At 45.0% G+C, this 19,281-nt stretch overlaps 1 protein-coding gene across 1 annotated transcript in view; it reads right to left on the bottom strand.

The window, feature by feature from the left end:
• HTR4 (5-hydroxytryptamine receptor 4) overlaps window positions 1–18,662 on the bottom strand; it is a 70,642-nt gene extending 51,980 nt beyond the window's left edge. Inside the window, exons 1-3 of the mRNA XM_054389247.1 lie at window positions 18,637–18,662; window positions 12,870–12,995; window positions 11,548–11,748 (exon numbers count right to left, since the gene is read on the bottom strand). Of these exons, the coding sequence (XP_054245222.1) occupies window positions 11,548–11,748; window positions 12,870–12,995; window positions 18,637–18,662 (353 nt within the window). The remainder of the gene's footprint in view (window positions 1–11,547; window positions 11,749–12,869; window positions 12,996–18,636) is intronic.
• Window positions 18,663–19,281: the final 619 nt, after the last annotated feature.

Raw genomic sequence — 19,281 nt, 5'->3', positions numbered from 1 at the left:
AGCAGATGATGCAAAACACTTCTCTGTTATGACATTCTTCACTGAAGGGGAACTACAAGAATCCCTCCCTGGCATTGAGGATCTCTAGCACCATAAAGCAAAGGTTATTAAAATACTTTTTCTTTCCCATATCAGACATTTGCCACATGTATCAATCAAATGCTAACATTTTACAGATAGCTCAGAAGAAGAAATCCAGAGCTCCTATGGCCTTTGCACTGGGCTCTTATGGCCCCTGCAGCTATGTCCACCTACTGAGGATTTCTGACCTGCCCAGCATCACCTGGTAGCTCCATGAAACAACACAGTGGCCAGGCTCTGTCTCAGGGAACATGAATGTGATGCTTCCTGGTTTTCCCATGGAAGCTGTAGTGATATGGATGGGGGGCAACTGATTAGCACTAAGTGGATTAATTCCCAAAAGTAGACCTCAGATGTTATGAACACTCTCCCAGCACCTCCAAGCGGATTCAGGTGCATCTCTGTTGTGTTCACAAAAGCTATAAAAACCAGTCAAGGTTCAGGGACTCAGTGTCCCAGTCTGTGGGGCAATTTCTTCACGTTCCTACAGGTACCACCAGCAGGAGCTCATATACACACTGTCCACAAGCTGTAAGAGCAGGACTGGTGATTTGCCTGCCAGCCAGCTCCTCTTCACAGACAGTGCTACTCAAAAAACCAGAAAGCAGATACAAATGCCTGATGAACTGGGCATCAGCAGCACATTTGTACCTAACAGCCCTCAGCACTTTGAGTGGAGAAGACATAATATCCTGTTCCTCACCAGTAGGATTAAGGACAGCTTGCCTAACGTTAAACTTGTTGATATGTGAAGACAGGAGATGGCAGTTATAAGGGAAGCTGTGAAGCCAAAGAGAAAACAGACAGAAAAAAGAATCTCAGTTAATCTCTTGCCTTGTACAACTGAATGCTGACTCTGCTGTGTTGGCCCAAGGCTTTCAAGCAAACATAAACGTCATAAATCAGGGGTGTTTGTTGTTGCCATTTTGTCTGTGTGAAGAACCATAACCTGCACACAGAGGTATGCACACTCCTCATAGCATATCCTGCCTTTCCTCCAGGGAAAAACATAGCAAACAAAGATTCTTGAAAAGCACATTGACTTTGAAATGATAGCTGCTCCCTTCTTGTAGCCAAGAAAGGAAAGACTGAGAAACAACATTGCATTTCAACACACTGGTGACCTAGATCTGACAGCACCATGATTTAGCTGTGGGCCACAGGAGGATTGTTATTTGTGGTAGTGACTGTCTGCATACGCATCAAGTGCCAACACAGTGAGACACCATTAGTGACTGGGATCTGTGGTCAAGGCTGAAATCAAAGGTGCAAGGATCTAGATAACCAGCTGGGCCAACAACATCAACATACACTGGTTTATGTGGTTAAGGAGAAGCAAGCAGTGGTAGAGCAGTCAGCACATGGCCATTCATCTGTCTAGAGATCAAACAGCCTCCTCAAGCCCATGGCAGCAGAAAAGCTGCCCTGGGCACATCTCCAGAGAGCATATGGAGGTGCTGGTCCTGATTCATAATCAGTGATATTCTAACCACACCACTGCTCTTTACTTGCCCTCCGGGCATTACAGAAATGCAGCTGCTGAGCTGCATTAAGATAATTCCTTGCCCTTGGAGAAAAATTAAACTATCTCCCTGGTCTGCAATACAATTTTGTTTGAGCTATGGGTATGCAGAAACTACCTTGCAAGAAGCTTCTTAGCTATCACAGACAGACAAACACACACCCACCTTTACTAAACAGACTGGTTCTGTGGGTGGCCCACATTTAAAACCATTTGGTGTCATGTGCATGTATAAAATTATATACGTACCATATGCTTTATCATCACTGGGGCCAAAATGAGCCAGAGAAAATGTACTGAATACTCACAGTGAATAATTTTTTACCCTCCTTAAATAACCTTAAAAAAAGAAGACAAAAAGGGAAAACTGTGGGTGCCACAAGCTCTCTCCCAAAGTTAGGGTGCAACAGCTATGCCTATGTGTCTACTGAAGCATGCTTTATACACCAAAGTGGGAACAATTTGTTTGTGAGTTCCTAAAGAAAGAGAAGCCAAAGAAAAGCAACAGGAGACTGCTTCTCCTCATGGGACACAAGTTATATAAAAAAAAGGATTAGGCTAGTTGGGAAAATCCCCTTCTTTGTCTTGTTTTTGGAGCTCTACCCTGGCAGACTCCACAAACCCCAAATCTGAGTGTGGTTTTGCACATTCTCCCTCTCCCTCAGTGAATCCAGAGTGGGGCAGAGTCTTCAGCTGAACCCTGACCAAGAGATGAAGTTTTAGACTTCAGCTAGGATCTCAATTTACTTGTGCCTGTGTGAAATTAAAATAGTGCTAGTGGCTTTGCTAATATTCCAGTGAAATCAGGTTCTGACCCCTGCATAACCAGAGTTTTACATATCTTTTGAAAGAACAGCTCTTTCTCTTCTCCCCTTACCCACTGAGAAGATAAACTATGGCCTCTGTCTGTGCCAAATAAAACAAAGTTCTGCATTGCTGGTCCAGAAAAAGAAATGTCCTAAAATGATTATATCTAACAAAATTAAATTCTTATTAGAAAAATAATGGCCTGCTGGTGTTGAGATAATTACACTGAGAAAAATGCTAAAGAGAACAGTTAATTGGAACTGGATAAATTTAGCTAGCAATACAAACAAACGTATGTTGCCAAATGGAGATAGAGGACTTCTGCAGGGTCCCCCTGTGGGTCGGTGTGTGTGGAGGCTTTATTGGCAGCAACAGCGGCAAAATAAATCACCATAGTTCTAGAGGGTTTGTAAAGATTAATAAGGACAGTGCATCCCTCAGGCTGTGCCATGGCCATCTGCTCTGGTATTTTTCTTAATGCTCTCAGAACTGAATTCTGCAAATCCTGTGCTAGTTTTCTTGCCGAGCTGCATGCCAACAGAGAGAACTCTCCGGTTTCGTTTCACATCTCGCAGCCCTCGGGGATGGTCTCCATTTGCCCTTGCTCAGCCCCTTCCCTTCCTGCCTCTCTGCTCCTCTGCCTAAGCACCTGAGAGTTGTACAAGAGGAGATGCTTTTCCAGTTGAAAAGGGCACAGGGGATTTATGGTCTGGTTCAAAACTATAGCTGGAATTTGTGTCATATAATCAGATTGCTGGCTGCCTAATCATTACTTACTGATAGCTATTTAAAACGTAGTAAGTCTCCCCACTAATAACCTCCCCCTGTCCCTGATCAACCAGTAGAGGTTTCACAGAGCACCACTGAGCACAGCTGCTTTCTCCCCATCCTTGGGAAAGACATCGTGCTCCTGACCTCCAGCCCTGGCATGGCCTAGGCATACTTTAGCAAGCCAGTTGATCCCCTTCTGCCTCAGCTGAGTCAGCTCTAACATCGTGCAAAAGAGCCAAGCATGGAGAGCAACCTGATGCTGAAAACAGGAGGCAGTGGGCCGGGTGGGCAGAGACAGCAACCACCCAAACCTCACCAAGACTCTGCCCCTCGCACCGTGCTCTCCCACCCGTGCAGGGAGAGGGCTTCTTCTCCAGAGGGACTGCCACTGCAGAGCACTGGGGGTTGGGAGTCTCTACAACATCATCTCCCTCAAGGGATTGTGATAATTTGATGCCTGAACGGTACACTAATGTTAATTAACATTTGTAAATGGCGCAATGAGCAGCTGTCACTCTGGTGCTCCAACGCTCTTCAGATACATCTGCTTTGCTTTAGCCTTCATTTAACAGTGATTATGTGGTCTGTTTAAATTCCAGCAAGATCAGTGTTGAATACACAAACACACAGTTAGGTCTGTTTTGTTGTGGGCTACATAGCAAATCTGCAACTGTTTCAAACATGCCAGGCAAAGGCTACCAAGTGCCCAGCAGAGATGTGGACTTGGAGAAAGTTTCATATGCTGGGACACAGCCAAGAGAGCTGGAGGAAGCAGGAAGAGGGTGCAAGATGCTTTAGTTGCATGAAGAGCAGAGGTGCCAGATGTACACCTAAGCCCAAGAACACAAACATTTAGGACCCGTTTAGAATAGAATCATAGAATTATAGAATCATTTTGGTTGGAAGAGATGTTTAAGTTCATCAGAGTTCAGCTGTTAACCTGGCACTGCCAAGTCACCACTAATCCATGCCCCTCAGCACCACATCTACAAGTCTTTTAAATACTTTCATGGATAGTGACTCCACCACTTCCCTGGGCAGCTTGCTCCAGACCTTGACGACCCTTTCAGTGAAGATTTCTCTGATTTTGGTTTGTTTCTCTGTATTCTTTTTCTTTCTTTCTTTCCTCAAGAATTTGAGAAATAACTGCATTGTAAATTGCACTACAAACACTGGAGAAGAAAATTGCCTTTCCTGACAGGTTAACTGTATTTGGAGACTCTATCATAGCTTCTTGGTCTATTTATATGCAGTGCAGTTATTTTTATTGCATAGGCACAAAGAATGGATCTGTATGCATAAAACATGTGATGCATAAATAATTCAAGGCTAAATCTTCCTTTTATGTTAGAATACCAAAGAGATGATGAAAAATCATAGCCAAATGACAGTAAAATTTGGATTTGGTGAGGCCTGTGATACCTCTGATCCCTTGGGAAAACAGTTTTGCAGATGAGACTGAAGGTGTCCCTAAGTCTCTGCTGTGCTTTGTTCCCTGTGTCTGACTTGGAAAGAGCAGTTTATCCTGTGGTGATTTATCCAGATTTTCTCTGAGACATTCTCTTTGAGAATTAAAGCCTTTCCTTCCTTCTTTTTTAGAGGTAGTAATGGAAACAGATACAAGATATTATCAGATAGAAGTCTTTTCAAGCAACAATTTCTGAAAATGTTGAAGGGAATTACTTCCCCAGCTGGGTCCTGAGGATTGGATTAATCACTCTGTTTTCTGGAAAAAAAAACCCCAAACCCTCAGTTGCATGCCCTGCAATAAAGCTGAAGGCAGGAAACAGATGAATCACAGAGAAAACACCATTTAGAAGCAGCACACTCAGAATGAAGGGCAACAGCTACCAAAAATGAAATCAAACTGTGAAGGAAGCAGTGCTGTCATTGCTGCAGCTGCCAGGACAGGTGAAGCAGTGCTAACGGAGAGCAGGCTGACAATGGGCTGAGTCATCCTTCCCTACGCAGGCACCCAGGCATTCATCTACCTGCTCAGATTTTCTCAGGGCCACCCACCATCATCTCCTCATCTGTTCTGTCCTCTTAATAGTGTTTGGGAGTCAGTTCTCACTGTGGGAAAAAAACCAACCCCAAAACAACCAAACACTGTCACAGAAACTGAAGTTTCTGCCAGCAACCTTTGAAGCCTATGTCTGAGGGAAAAGAAAGACTTGTTGCTCTCACTCATATCACAAGTGAGTATTTTGAGCTGACCTGAGAATTATTTGGAGGTGACAGCAGAACACTGCAAAAATTAAACTGCCTGGAAGTCTTTTCAAATCTTAACTAATGTTTGTGTGGGACAAGCCTGTAGTCCAAGTCCCAAAAGGAAAATCAGGTGCAGGCAGCTAGAAATTAGCAGACTTTGCTAGCTGTGAACAGCACGTAGGGGTACACTGCTCATTCAGGTTAGAGGATGGTTACTCTATCATGAATCACTATTAGAGTGCACTGCCAGGCACCCGCATTTTAACTAATATGCACCAGGAACAGCACAACCTTTTGAGTTCAGTCTGCAAAAGGAGTTTAAAATTCGGCAAAATGCTCAAGAAATAGGTGGAACGTAGTGGTACTGGTATCAAACGTGACTGAAGTCTAAATATTTTCTCTTTTCATCTCTAGCACTGACATAAAGTGAGGTCAAAATTCTTCCCTCTGCCCTTCTCAGGATGGTCAAAGACCAAAACACACCTGGAAGTGATGCTCCGAGGACACACACAGCAAGGGGCTGGTACATTGGGAAGGAGAGAGTGGCAGATCTAAAAGGTGGAGTTTGTTTCGCCTTCTCTTGGTATGGAAAATTAATCTATCATTCTATATCCAGCACTCCATCCAAGCTGTGAGGAAAACCCCAGTTGTTCTGCTGGCCAAGGAAGCTTGGAACCACAGCCAAATTCACAGCAGCACAAAAGAATTAGTCTCTGCAATAAGGACAGAGGAGTGATGAGGGACTGCCACTGCTACCAGGTGATCTGCAGCATGACATGGCACAAGTGGAATATCTCCATCAATGCAGCAAGAAAGACACCAGGGTGTATCCTTAGAGATGTGGCAAGGTCCAAAACAAACTGTCCAGGTTCAACCTGTGTTCTCAAACCCACTCAAATGCTTCCTATGAGAAAGGAAGTGAAAGACCTCGAACTTCATTTCAGTTAGAAAATGGTTTATTAAACAGGCCCAGCAGGAAAAATATTTCATGTCCTTAGTCTTTGTGACTGTTTACACCTACCAGTGCTGCTAAGTAAGGGGTATCAGGTGTTGGACCTGCAAGCATCTGTGTGGTGGAAAGCAATTGCTTTCACACAATGTGGTTTCTGATTTACCTAATCAGGCCACCAGACCATGCCAGTGAGCAAGCACTGCAGAAAGATGAAATAACACACGCAGTGGTATTCAGGAAGAAAGAAAGTGTTTTAAATAGATTGTTTGGGACTTGGGCACGTTCATGAATAAGCAGAGAAATTCCTGGTCAGGTTAGGGCTGTTTCTGTGCTCAAGGGCATGTCCAGGTGGATGTTAAATAACTTCAGCAATGGCTACAGTACAGGCTACAGTAGGATGTCCTACCAACTTGTATTCTGAAAATCATGTTAATCATTCAGTCAATCAATCAATCAGAGGAAGTAATACAGCTTTAGGAGAAGATGACTCTCTTTTCATTTACAGCAGTTCAGGAAAGCTAGTCCTGTGGGCAAGAGGCTGGGTCTGAACTTGACATTTGGTCCTGGGAGAACCCAGAAGCTCCTAATCTTGGGACTCAGTCAGATTCATAGTGAAATGTCTGAGCAAACAGAAATGATGAAAGCCTTGTAGCTGACTTGGGATTCTCCTCTTCACAGAAGAAAGAAAGATCTTGGGCTTTCTCTTTCTGCTGATGCTGTCAGCAAACATAGACATAATTGTGTCTTCTTGTGCTGGGAGAAGAAATAGACCTTTTAAGGTGTCAAAGATGAAATCCTGGCATTTTTCATGTCAGTGGCACACCTCCAAATGATTATCCATAGAGTCACAATAGCATACAAGATGAACTTCTACAGCAAGACTGAATAGCTAGGAGAGGTATATATGCCCTGCAGAGATTATATGAGAGAGAAAAGTTTCTATGGAACATTCAAATGCTTTTGGAGAGGAGAGCCTGCCTCAAGGATTGTACTGCTCTTCTAATGGTGTTTTGTGTGGTGGCCATTGCTCTAACAATCACTAAACAAAGCCATTTTGAGAACAGAAACAAGAAAAAGACAGTACCAGAGAATCACCCAAATTTAGATCAGCTCTGCAGCTAGTCTGCAGAGGCATCATTCTTCACATGAAAGCAACAAGCAAACAATAAAGGCTGCAATAGTCATCCAAGTCAGGCTGCACACAGCCTCTCTGCCTAAAAGCAATGAACAGCACATGTATGGGAAATACACGTGGAAGACAGAGAGCACTTGTGTGCTCTCAAATGATTCCCTGACATCTGGCAATTTAAGATTTATCAGTTCCCAAAATTCACCACTGTGTTTCTGTATCCCAGACAGTGCAGGTCTGCTCTCCCAGCCCTGAACTTACAAAGGTTTTTGGCACACTTATGACTCAGAAATTAATTCACCCTCTGCTTCTTTTCAAGCAATTTGACCACTGTTTAGTCAAACATGGCCAATACTGAGAGGATAACAAATATTGGTGGATTCCTCTCTGTCAGTGCATTCATGAAGCATTTTCTGAAAACATTTTTTTTCTGTGACACTTCAGATGATCTTCAGCTCCTTCTAATTTAAAGCTCTAAATACTTTTGCTCGATTCCTTCTACTTTAAAGAACCTTTATAATCCAGAAGAAATAGGAAGATGTTTCTGTACCAGCAACAGCTTCAAATACACTCAGTTACCAGAAATCTTTAGAAGCAGGATAATCTTATCACAAAATGATAAGCCACTTAGATTGAATGAATTCTGCATCAACATCACTCCATCACAGAGCACCAGGAGCCTCAGACCCCAGTGCAGGGAGTGCTGCACCTTCCCAAAAGCTTCTCAGAACACTCATGGAACAAGCTGAGAGTTAGCCTTCTGCAAAACCTGGCTACAGCTCCTGCTTTCTTTCAACACAGCCATTCTCTTCTGTGTAGTATTCTAAGGATTAAAGCAATGGTTTGGGGTGGGGGGATGGAGTATGGATGTCTAGACTCAGCGCCCCAGTTCCATCTGTCCACAGCAGTGAGAACAATCTATGCTGGGCAGCAATGCTCACCCTTTGCTACAGCAGCTCTGCATCTGGTAGAAAGAATTCAAGACTCCCTGGACAGAGAATAATAGATCATAGAAGGAAGACCAGAGCTGTAGTCCATTCCAGGTGTTCACACACTACTCTGAATGTTTAATTTAGTACAGAATAATCTAATCCATTTTATTGTAGGGTTTTGGGTTCTTTGGTTTTGTTTTTTTGCATCTCCAGTTCCTTCTACTGAGCTGGGTGTTTGCAAATTCTGCCTCAGGTCTCTTTTCATAAATAAAATCCTCCTGTACAAAACTATGATCTCTGTTCTGTATCTCTTAAAGATTAACTCTGAGCCAAACATTTTGACATCTGTAGTCCCAAGTCTGCCCCAAACCCTTCACTAACCCCAGGTGAGGCTGTTCCAGGAGCATGGGGACAGGTGAGGATCCATGTCAGGAGAAAGAGCTCAGGACATGGTCAGGGGTGGCATAGGCAGGAGAACAGGGCAGTCTCCCTTCTGTGTACCCCTGTGTACCCCACACAGGGAGTTCCCATCCCCTGCAGGTGTCAGAGATCAGGGGGAAAGGGGGAAAACAATGTCTTCTCTTCCCATCCCCTTCTCTACACAACCTGCCACGTTTAATTAAGAGCCCAGAGAATCAAACCCCAACATTTCTTGTAACAAGGGCCCATCCACAACACAGTGCCTAACAGAGCACAGTGCTCTACTGGTAATTGGCTCAAAGTGGCAATTTGTCAACATTTTTAAGATAATGAGCTTCCTATTTGTGTTCCAGCCATTTAAACTTCCAGATAAAGAAGTGTGCTGTAGCTATTACACATCAGCTCCTTGCTGCATACAATACTGCCCTTACCACTCTCCCACAAAAAAAAGGAGTCCTACACATCAATGGAGAAGTTTAGCAAGTATCTTTTGAAGTCTAGCTTCATGAAAGATGCCATTTAAATATCATTTGTCATGACGACAAGAATGATTATGGTTTTTTTGGCCACATTTATAATACTAAGTAATACTTTCTTCAAAAGTATTGAAAAAAAGTATTGAAAAGTATTGACTTCAGCAAGGCCTTTGACACTGTCTCCCACAGCAAACTCCTGGCCAAGCTGGCAGCCTGTGGCTTGGACAGCAGCACTCTGCGTTGGGTTAGGAACTGGCTGGAGGGCAGAGCCCAGAGAGTGGTGGTGAATGGTGCCACATCCAGCTGGCAGCCTGTCACTAGTGGTGTCCCCCAGGGATCAGTGCTGGGCCCCATCCTGTTCAATATCTTTATTGATGATCTGGATGAGGGGATTGAGTCCATCATCTGTAAATTTGCAGATGACACCAAGCTGGGAGCAGGTGTTGATCTGTTAGAAGGTAGAAGGGCTCTGCAGAGGGACCTTGACAGGCTGGACAGATGGGCAGAGTCCAACAGGATGGCATTCAACAAGTCCAAGTGCCGGGTGCTGCACTTTGGCCACAACAACCCCATGCAGAGCTACAGGCTGGGGTCAGAGTGGCTGGAGAGCAGCCAGGTGGAAAGGGACCTGGGGGTACTGACTGACAGCAGCTGAACATGAGCCAGCAGTGTGCCCAGGTGGCCAAGAGAGCCAATGGCATCCTGGCCTGCATCAGGCATAGTGTGGCCAGCAGGAGCAGGGAGGTCATTGTACCCCTGTACACAGCACTGGTTAGGCCACACCTTGAGTACTGTGTCCAGTTCTGGGCCCCTCAGTTTAGGAAAGATGTTGAATTGCTGGAGCATGTCCAGAGAAGGGCAACGAGGCTGGGGAGAGGCCTTGAGCACAAGCCCTATGAGGAGAGGCTGAGGGAGCTGGGGTTGTTTAGCCTGGAGGAGAGGAGGCTCAGGGGAGACCTCATTGCTGTCTACAACTACCTGAAGGGAGGTTGTAGCCAGGAGGGGTTTGGTCTCTTCTCCCAGGCAACCAGCACCAGAACAAGAGGACACAGTCTCAAGCTGTGCCAGGGGAGGTTTAGGCTGGAGGTGAGGAGAACGTTCTTCACAGAGAGAGTGGTTGGCCATTGGAATGGGCTGCCCAGGGAGGTGGTGGAGTCACCATCCCTGGAGGTCTTCAAGAGGGGATTGGACGTGGCACTTGGTGCCATGGTTTAGGTAGTCATGAAGTGTAGGGTGACAGGTTGGACTCGATGATCCTTGAGGTCTCTTCCAGCCTTCTTGATTCTATGATTCTATGATTCTATGAAATCTCTGCACAGAATTCAGATGAAAGCCCTAAACATTGCTTGTTAGAATAGCTGGTCAAAATGTTTTCTTCTAGGTATTTATCCTGTGAAAAAAAATCTTGCTGTTCTGTATGGAATAAACCAGAATTGTTTCTCATAAATTACTTTAGATTTGGGATTCATTCTAATTTTGCAAGAAAAGTTTGAAAGAAAAGGAAGTTCTTAGGATCTCCCACAAAGCCTGTGCACCCTTTTCACCAGCTTTGTTTACCTCCTTGTTAGCAGTCACTAGTGGAGATGTGAAAATGGACACCCTACAAAAAACAGCCCATAAAATATGGAGGTGTTTGCCTCTTCTTTTTCTGCTCTTCCTCCAGATAGTCTGGTAACATATGCCAAAAAGTGTCACTTCACTATACTATCAGTTTTCATCTGCCTGTATAGCAGCTAGCAGCAGGAAGAGCAGTTCTGATAGCACTTGAAAGATTTTTTTGACAAGAGAGAGTTCAGTGTTTCAGTTCCTAGGAAGACAGGACTCAGCATGGCCTCCCTGCAACCCCTGGCAGTGATCAATACCTGACATAGTAACAAGAGCAATGTTCCCTTGCATGATGCATCTCTGTCTGCAGCAGCTGCAGATCTTTCCTTCAGATGCATCTTGAAGGTGCCTTTTCTTTACCTCAAAGAAGAAACTGTGCAACATCTGATCGGTGATGCAAACAGAGCTGTGCCACACAGCAGCTGAGAACCTGGCTTGCTCTCTCAACAGAAATCTAATTCCTTTCTAAGTTTTCCTACACTGATGAGGACTCAGAGAGCTCTCTCCAAAATGAGCTACTGAGAGAGAATTATTGTTCTGTGGTTCCTAGCAGGTTCGTAGTTTGACCTTTGCTGACAAGCAACAACAGTGAAGAAACCCCAAAGCAACTCTAATTATTCTCTCTGCTCTTCTGTTCATACCTGTCCAGTGAGATACAGCACAGGTGCAGGATTGATGCTGTGGTGAGCAGGACATCGAGGGATGTTCGGACCAGGCAGAACATCTCTCCATAGATCCAGTTGTCCTGAACCAACTCAATGGCTCCAAATGGCATCACCAGCACCGACACCAGCAGGTCCGCAAAGGCAAGGGAAACAATGAAATAATTGGTCTTGATTTTCCTGCAAGACAGACCACAAAATTAGGGTGGAACAGTTTCAGTGCAGCATCCTCTACATGTGGATAGAGATTACAGCTTGCATTTGAGTCTGATTTGCTCAATCACACTAAAAGGTCCTCCCTAACTTACTTCTCATTTTCTATGGTGAGCCTTAGCTTGTTCCTGGTTTTCACAGGTAAAATCCACTGTGTTCCCTGCACCAACACGTCTTTCTGCTCAGAGAGAAGAGGCCCATAGATGCTCACAGTCCTCTGCAGCTTCCATTGGAGAGTTTGAGGTGGAGGAGAGGAACTTTATTTTAACTTGTAAATTGAGAAAATCCTTCCAGAAAGAACCGAGAAGAATCTAGATTGAAGCTGTAATTTTAACTTGAAGAGTACTTTTTAAATCATAACAATAAAATAGAATTAAATCCATTAAAAATCCCACGCAGGATATGAATAGAGGCTGTTGAATATCTCACTCTGCTTCTGGGGCTAGTCTGACAACTCCTGGGGGTAGTGGCAAGCCTCAAGGAGTTTTGCCTGTGACCCCCCCAAATCACTGGCAACATTTCCCAAGCTGCAATAGAGCAGCACAACTGCAACAAGACCTTGTTTTCTGATGGGCTTGTTAGGAAATGGGAGATGGAAAATAGGTAGAGGTCAACCTGCTTCTCCAAGGAATTCCTGCTTAGCTGTTTTTCCCTGATTTGTCTGGTTTTTCACACTGAGAGTGCATAGAGGATGGATACTAAAACAATCTCACCACCATGGTGTCAATCCACATGCAGATGCACTGAGGTCAGTGTGGGAGTCTGACCTTGCTACAGTGCAGTCCATGGCCAGAGACACCCTTCACCACAGCAGCTTCTGCCCTCAGCTGTGGGCATGGGGCTCTTTAGGCAGGACTTTCCCCTCAAGCCCCTCCATGGAAGGAGTTCTTTAGGCAGGACTTTTCCCCCATGCCCCTCCATAGAAGGAGTTCTTTAGGCAGGACTTTCCCCCCATGCCCCTCCATGGAAGGGGTTCTTTAGGCAGGACTTTTCCCCTGTGCCCCTCCATGGAAGGGGTTCTTTAGGCAGGACTTTTCCCCTGTGCCCCTCCATGGAAGGGCAGGCAGTGGCCAGCTGGGTGGGCTCACCTGAGCTGCCTGTCGCGGCACACAGCCACCATCACCAGCAGGTTCCCCAGGATGGCCATCAATATAACAGCAGAGATGAAGGTGAGCAGCACGATCTTCTCCGCTATGCCGAAACCCTCACTCGAACTGGGAAGCACATGGGGAAAAAGAGAAGAGAAAAGAGAAGAAAAGAAGCTGCAGTGGCACTGGGAGGGGGTGGCCCAGGCAGTGCTGAGGTGCCAGGCACGGGCACTGCTTTTGGAGAGCATGAGAGCAGCATCCCCACACCTGTCACAGCCTTCCCACCAAGACCATGAACAAAGGGCAGCTCATATTTGTGAGAAGGCTGGGAGGCTTGTGTCCATCAGCAGAAAGGTTACAGGCAGAGGACACTCACAGTGCCTGCAGCTGCCCAGCTCTCCAGATGGTGAGAAGCCCATGCCCAAGAGCTGGAGTCAGCCTGCTTTCTGATTGTTCCTTCCAATACAGAGTTTCTGGCCAAAAATGTTTGCCTTCTCTTTTCACCCCAATAAATAATGTTATTTCCTAGGCAGAACCATTTTGGGTGTCTTTCTTTTGTTTTTCCCTTTTTTCCCCCCACAATTTTCCTCAAGAAGGGCGTTTTATATCTTGAATTTTTAAATATTCTACATAATCATTTCCCTTTTTTCTCTTCCCTTCATTCTGTGCCACAGAAGAAGTGGCAGACTGCCTTCTTCTTTAATTTTTCACTTGGTATTTTTTCCAGAATTATGGAAAAGAAAATATTTTTTTTTAAAAGGAAGTTCCAAATTTTCCCCTGCCATGCACAATTTCTTTCAGTTAATGAAGAAGAAAAGAGATAGGAAGGATAACATGAAAACAAAACGTTGGACATATTTTAAGTCTGCTTTTCTACAAATGTCTTGTTAAATGTTTCCAAAATGGTGCTGGAGTTTTGCTGGGAGCCTGCAAAGCAAGAAGGTAATGTGTGCAACAAATAGCATCCAATTCCTCAGCAAATTTGCTTTACTACTAAATTTTGAGCCGCTTTCCCTTTACAGACATTTCTAATTTTGTATCCAGAACAACAAAATGCATCCTAAACCTTTGCCTGCTTCTGTAACCTCCCCTATTACATTACAGGGATGAGAGGTGGGGTTTGTCAATGTTATCAAGCATGGCTGGAAATCAACTGGCTTCCAGAGCAGCACTTGACACTAATTCAGCAGGGAAATTTCTTCCCAGCATACGGAGCCAGTATTGGGCACCCAGGATTTATGCTGGGACGTTATTCCGTTAATTGAAAAATCAAACTGTTATTCTCTTTTACTCTGACTTCCTCTGGGGTTACTTTTCATTTACTAACCACATTCCAGACTTTTGCTTTTTATCTCACTGAATTCTTCTGCTTTTGGCAAAGCTAAAAGAGATTAGAGACTCCTGAGGCCCTGCCTTCACTACCTGTGCCATGTTAATGAGCCCGCATTGCGGAACATCCACTGAACCACAAGCTCCACTTTTGTCTCTACAAGCAAAGCTGCTCTGAGTGTGACTTTTTTGCCTCCTGCCAGTTGCACCAGTGGGTGAGATGACAGCCTAGCTAAGGTGGACTCTTCATATAAAAACTCAATGTTTTACAGAGAAATGCATCACTGGGTAGAGGTTAATCCAGGTAGGTGAGGATGTTTATAACCAAATAAAAAAGAGGAAAAGAGATATTTTAGTATCACAATAGTTTCATAGACAAACACAGCACTATAGACATGCAAGTTCAAAAAATAAGTACAATGATATGGCTATAAGAAGAAAGAAGTCCAAGGCAACTGCATATCCTAGCTTCATAAATGTATGTCCGTAGCCAAGTAGAGCTTTCTCTCCTGCAAGAGCACAGGTAGCTTTTAAATCCACACATCCTATGTTGAAGCTCAGAGGTGAATAAATATAGAGTAGACAACTGGGTGTATCCCACCTCTCTACAAGGTTTTCAGGCAAAAAATCCCTGAGCACTGCCAGGTATGTGTGCTTCTGGAGGTGGGTTGTTGAAATACCAGTGTGCCAAGAGAGGGGATATGGGTGGCTCAGGGTGAAGGGTACCTGGTAAGGAAGCAGGTTTTGTCCTGTATTGGAATGAGCTATCCCAACCCAGAGGCAAAGGCTTCTTTTGCTTCTGCTTCTTTTGCCCTGCTGATTTGCAGTGCTAATACTAAATCAAACTCCAGCTTAATGTATGAAGTTCCCTGGTGCTATGCTGAAGAGGTCAGACATAGCCATAGGTTTGCATCCCCTGAGACACTTATTTTTGTTCAGGCCAATTATAGATTATAGCTTAAGATAAGAGAAAGGAAAAGTCAAGAGGAGTTTTTATTTAGCATCTGAAAGACCGTGCTTAATTAGAGTTGCCTACAACTTCAATGAGGGCAATTAAGGCTCCAAGAAGCCAGTTAGCTCTGGGAAAATCCTTTGGTGCATTCAGAAATGCTGACATGGCTCTGCCTGAACTAAATGTGGCTTTCCTAGTTTTTTATTGGAGAGCATTGCTTCCTGACACCTTGGGTCATTAGTTCTCAGACAATGCTTGCAACAAGTGGATTTTGTTCCTGCAGTTCTTGCAGTTACCCTGCAATCGCTCCCTGCAATTTGCTTACACTGATCCAGTCATTCTTCCTCCCATCTGACAGAGGAAAATCCCTGTCAATCAAAAGGAGTGTCTCATCCATCATCCTATATGGCAGTGGCATGCAGGAGACAAAAATGCCTTCATGCATAGAGTAGTGCCTCCCTTAGATGCTCTGTCATGCCACAAAGGTCTGTGAGACAGCAGGCTTGTGTTTAACAGCTCTTGGTGGATTCCTTTCTCTGGTCTGCCTTTTGAACTCTCAGTACATGGTAAACACTGTATCTGGGTAGCTTTCCTGCTTGGTCTTGTATCAACATGCTAAATGTAAAATCAAGCAAATGGCATCAGTTTCCATGCTTCTCATTCACCAGTGACCACCACAAATTGCATACAGAGGTACTTTCCTCAAAGCAAAAGGTGATTGACATCTAATTCCTTATCCTAAAATCCCAAACAACCCTACAGAACCAGTCACTGGTCACACATCTACTCCTAGAACGGGATGTCAGACACTTCCCCCTCCCTCTCACACCCATCTTCACATACACGTGATCTGAAAGAACTTATTTCCCTCAGAGGAAAAATGCTGCATTAGATATTTTGGGAGGCAGGAAGCTGGGAGCTGCTGCCATGTGAAACATCAGCAATGTCCTCTGGAAAAGGATGAGCAGCTGAGAGGAGGTCCTTCCCCATGGTCACCGTGCACAGCAGGATGCACAAAGAGATTATGCTCTGCAGGAGCTGCAGAGACCACCCTGGGCCCACCATTTGCCCTCCTGCAAGACAGCTGCTGCACACATGGGGAAGGTCAGACACTTGCCAAGCACCACTGTTTTGAGCATGACCGAATATCATAGCTTTCATTAATAACATTCATCAGCAGAAGACACCACCATGAAAATTAAAGGGAAATGGAAAAGAAGCAATTTCCAAGGCAGGTGTCAGTACAGGCCTTCTAGCTGGGTGCAGGATGGAATGAAAAGCCTCAGGAACAATGGGGATGCCAGGATCAAAGGCTCCTCCACTGCTGAGAAGTAATTGTACCTGTCTAAACAAGCTTTCACCATAGGCTAAGGTTGCTCTGTGGCTCCATCTGCGAAACAAAAAGTCACGGAATAGCACCACACAAAAGATGCTCCTTTTCTTCCTGAATGAGCATGGCAGCACACACATGCCGGCACAGGGATAAAAAGGATGATGATGGTTTAGTTTGTACAGAGCCAGGCTGTGTTAGATTTATATTTTGTCTTATCTAGCTTTGTCTGTCATTCTGTTGTCCCTAAACAATTCTCATGGCTGTGTTATTTCAGCACCTCACATCTGCACTGTGCAGCGTGTACAGAGGGGGACAGACACCTCCCCTGTTCTTGAGTCCTGCAGGAGCAGGACACTGGCTGTGGATGTGGCTTCTCACTCCAGTATGCAGTGCTTTAGGGGGGGGGTTGGTAGCCAAGTCTGCTGGGTTTGTCCCCTCCCTGCCACATGGATGCTGGCTTTCAGGCTGGTGGGCTGTGCTGCCCAGGGAATGGCACTTGGTTCCAGCCTGTCCTGGGGCCTCATCCCACAGAGTGAGGTAGAGAGGAGTGAAGTATTTTGATTTTTTTGTTCCTTGAATGAGCTGCTGTAATCCTAAAGGCAATGGGCTTGCACTTGGATGCAAACATGACACAGTGCTCAGTACAACAGGGAGTAAATGCACAGGTGAATTGCACTGCTCACCCACCTCCCCTGGAGAGCAGCTGTGCCTGTACAGCAAACCCTCACAAGTGTCAAGGTTGCTGCCTGCTAATGTCACTGAAAGGACGGCCCTGTCCCCAGGCTCCAGGGCAGGCTCTTCACATCCATTCCTTGGGAGCACCACAACTCTTCTGTCAAGGTGGACCCTCTGCCACTGCCAGCAGTGACAACACCCATGTGCCACACAGCTGGACAAGACAGCACACTGGGGACAAGCCAAGGGCCCTAATGTGCTGTGGACTCCTCAGCACACACAGCTCCCCTAAGGATGGGCACAGGTGGCTCTGTGGAACTAAGAGGAAGGAAGGAGCTCAAGGGATACCAGAGAAAAGGGCTCTGGAGGTGGCAAGATGATTTTCACCATGCAGATAGGACAGAAATAGCTGTAGGCACTCCTGTGTTCTTCCTTAGCAGCAGCTTCCTTTCTGTTGTGAAGAGAAAACTCCTACAGCTGCAAGGAAGTTCAAACTCTGAAGTTCCAACTCAGAAATTAAAACTGGTCAAGGTTGGTGCTAGTGAAAGCAGCTCTGAGACACTGGTAACCAGATATCCCTACCCCATTCCCAGATGGGGAATAAATCAATTGCAAACTAGAGATGCTTTCCTTTTCCAACTCCTCCCACATCATTGCAGCAGTGTACTCAAGTGGCCAAGGCCAGCAGCACCTGGATCTAGGAGCAGTGTGGCCAGCAGGAGTAGTGCTCTTGAAGACAGACAGGGACTATAACAGCAGGTGAAGACTTAGATCTACTCTGTCCTCCCAGACATTTTCCTCAGTGAACAAGCTCACTGCCCAGTATAGCGTCCCCCAATCCTTCTGACTTCATCAGCTGCAAAGAGCCATGCAAATGAACAGGCATTGAAGAGAACTGCCCACCTCAGGTCTTCTTTGGTGCATAGAGATTTTGAATTTTACTCATAAAAACAACCTCCAGAAATGCTGGAGAAGATCAGCACTGAGTCACAAGCAGAGCAACATCTGGTGAAGACCGAGAGGTGCTTCAGTTTCAGCCAGGGAGCAGGGCAATGATTTAAGCCCACATTTCCTACCCAGTGTACACATGCAACCTTGCCCTGGAATTTGAGGCATCCTGGTCTGCATCATTTGATTTGGCTGGCCACAGCCCAGGACTCTGAACAGAGACCAGCGGGTCAGAAACACAGACTGGCACATTTGTCTGTGCAGCATTTGCTGTGCAGCATTTGCTGTGCTAATAGTTCTGGAAGCATCTGGGAGATCTCTGCAGAGTATTTCTCTCAAGCCATGTTGCATTGCTCCCCTGGGAAACATTAAATAGACATATGCATCACTGGGGGTGCAGGAAGGATATTCATCTGGGCAGCGCTTCTCTACATCTGCCTTTTGAATCATCTATCATCAAGCAGGAATATTTGTTAATTATTCAGTCTCAGTAATTCAAAGCTGTTAATAATGGAAGAAGTGGATATTGCTGTAAATTAAAATCAATGGTTTGCATAACATCTTTGATCAAATCTGAGTGCTCTGGCTTCCAAGCATGCTTCCCTGTTTAATAAAGCAGAGATTGATGGGTTTGCTATTATGAAGAAATGAGATTCAGACAAAATGATTGCTGGTTAGTAGGAATATAGAAATCACTTAAGGAAAAAGGTGAAATACTGATGTGGAATGAATGCTTAAAGCCCATATATGGACACATTTAGAAAGCTCTTCTCTATAGTCATCAATGTGTAAAAAAAAAAAAAAATTATAATTATTTTTTTCAAGCTCAACTTCTCTAAATGACCTCAAGTGTTTTTGCGTATTTTATGCAGCAATTCAACTACATAGATCAGTCATGTTGGTAAGACCATGCACATGGCTCCTCTGGTTTTCATTACACACTATCACACTCTGACCTCCCTGCCACCACAGTGGGGGGAAAAAAAAAAAAATCACTAATAAATAGCTCAGTGCTGAGAGCACCCTGGGCACTGCACAGACAATCCTGCGAGAGGGAGAGAGAGACAGGAAAAAGTTTGAATAAAAAAGACTTTGCTGCTGGGGCCAGAGGAGCACAGCTGATGAAAGGAAGCTGGATGGCCCAAACTGGTGGGTAGTAACTCTGCCTGCAGAGT

The sequence above is a fragment of the Indicator indicator genome, chromosome 18 (assembly GCF_027791375.1).
Source record: "Indicator indicator isolate 239-I01 chromosome 18, UM_Iind_1.1, whole genome shotgun sequence".
Classification (NCBI taxonomy): Eukaryota; Metazoa; Chordata; class Aves; order Piciformes; family Indicatoridae; genus Indicator; species Indicator indicator.
Note: the sequence above shows the minus strand (reverse complement) of the source record. Positions and strands in the feature narration are given on the sequence as shown.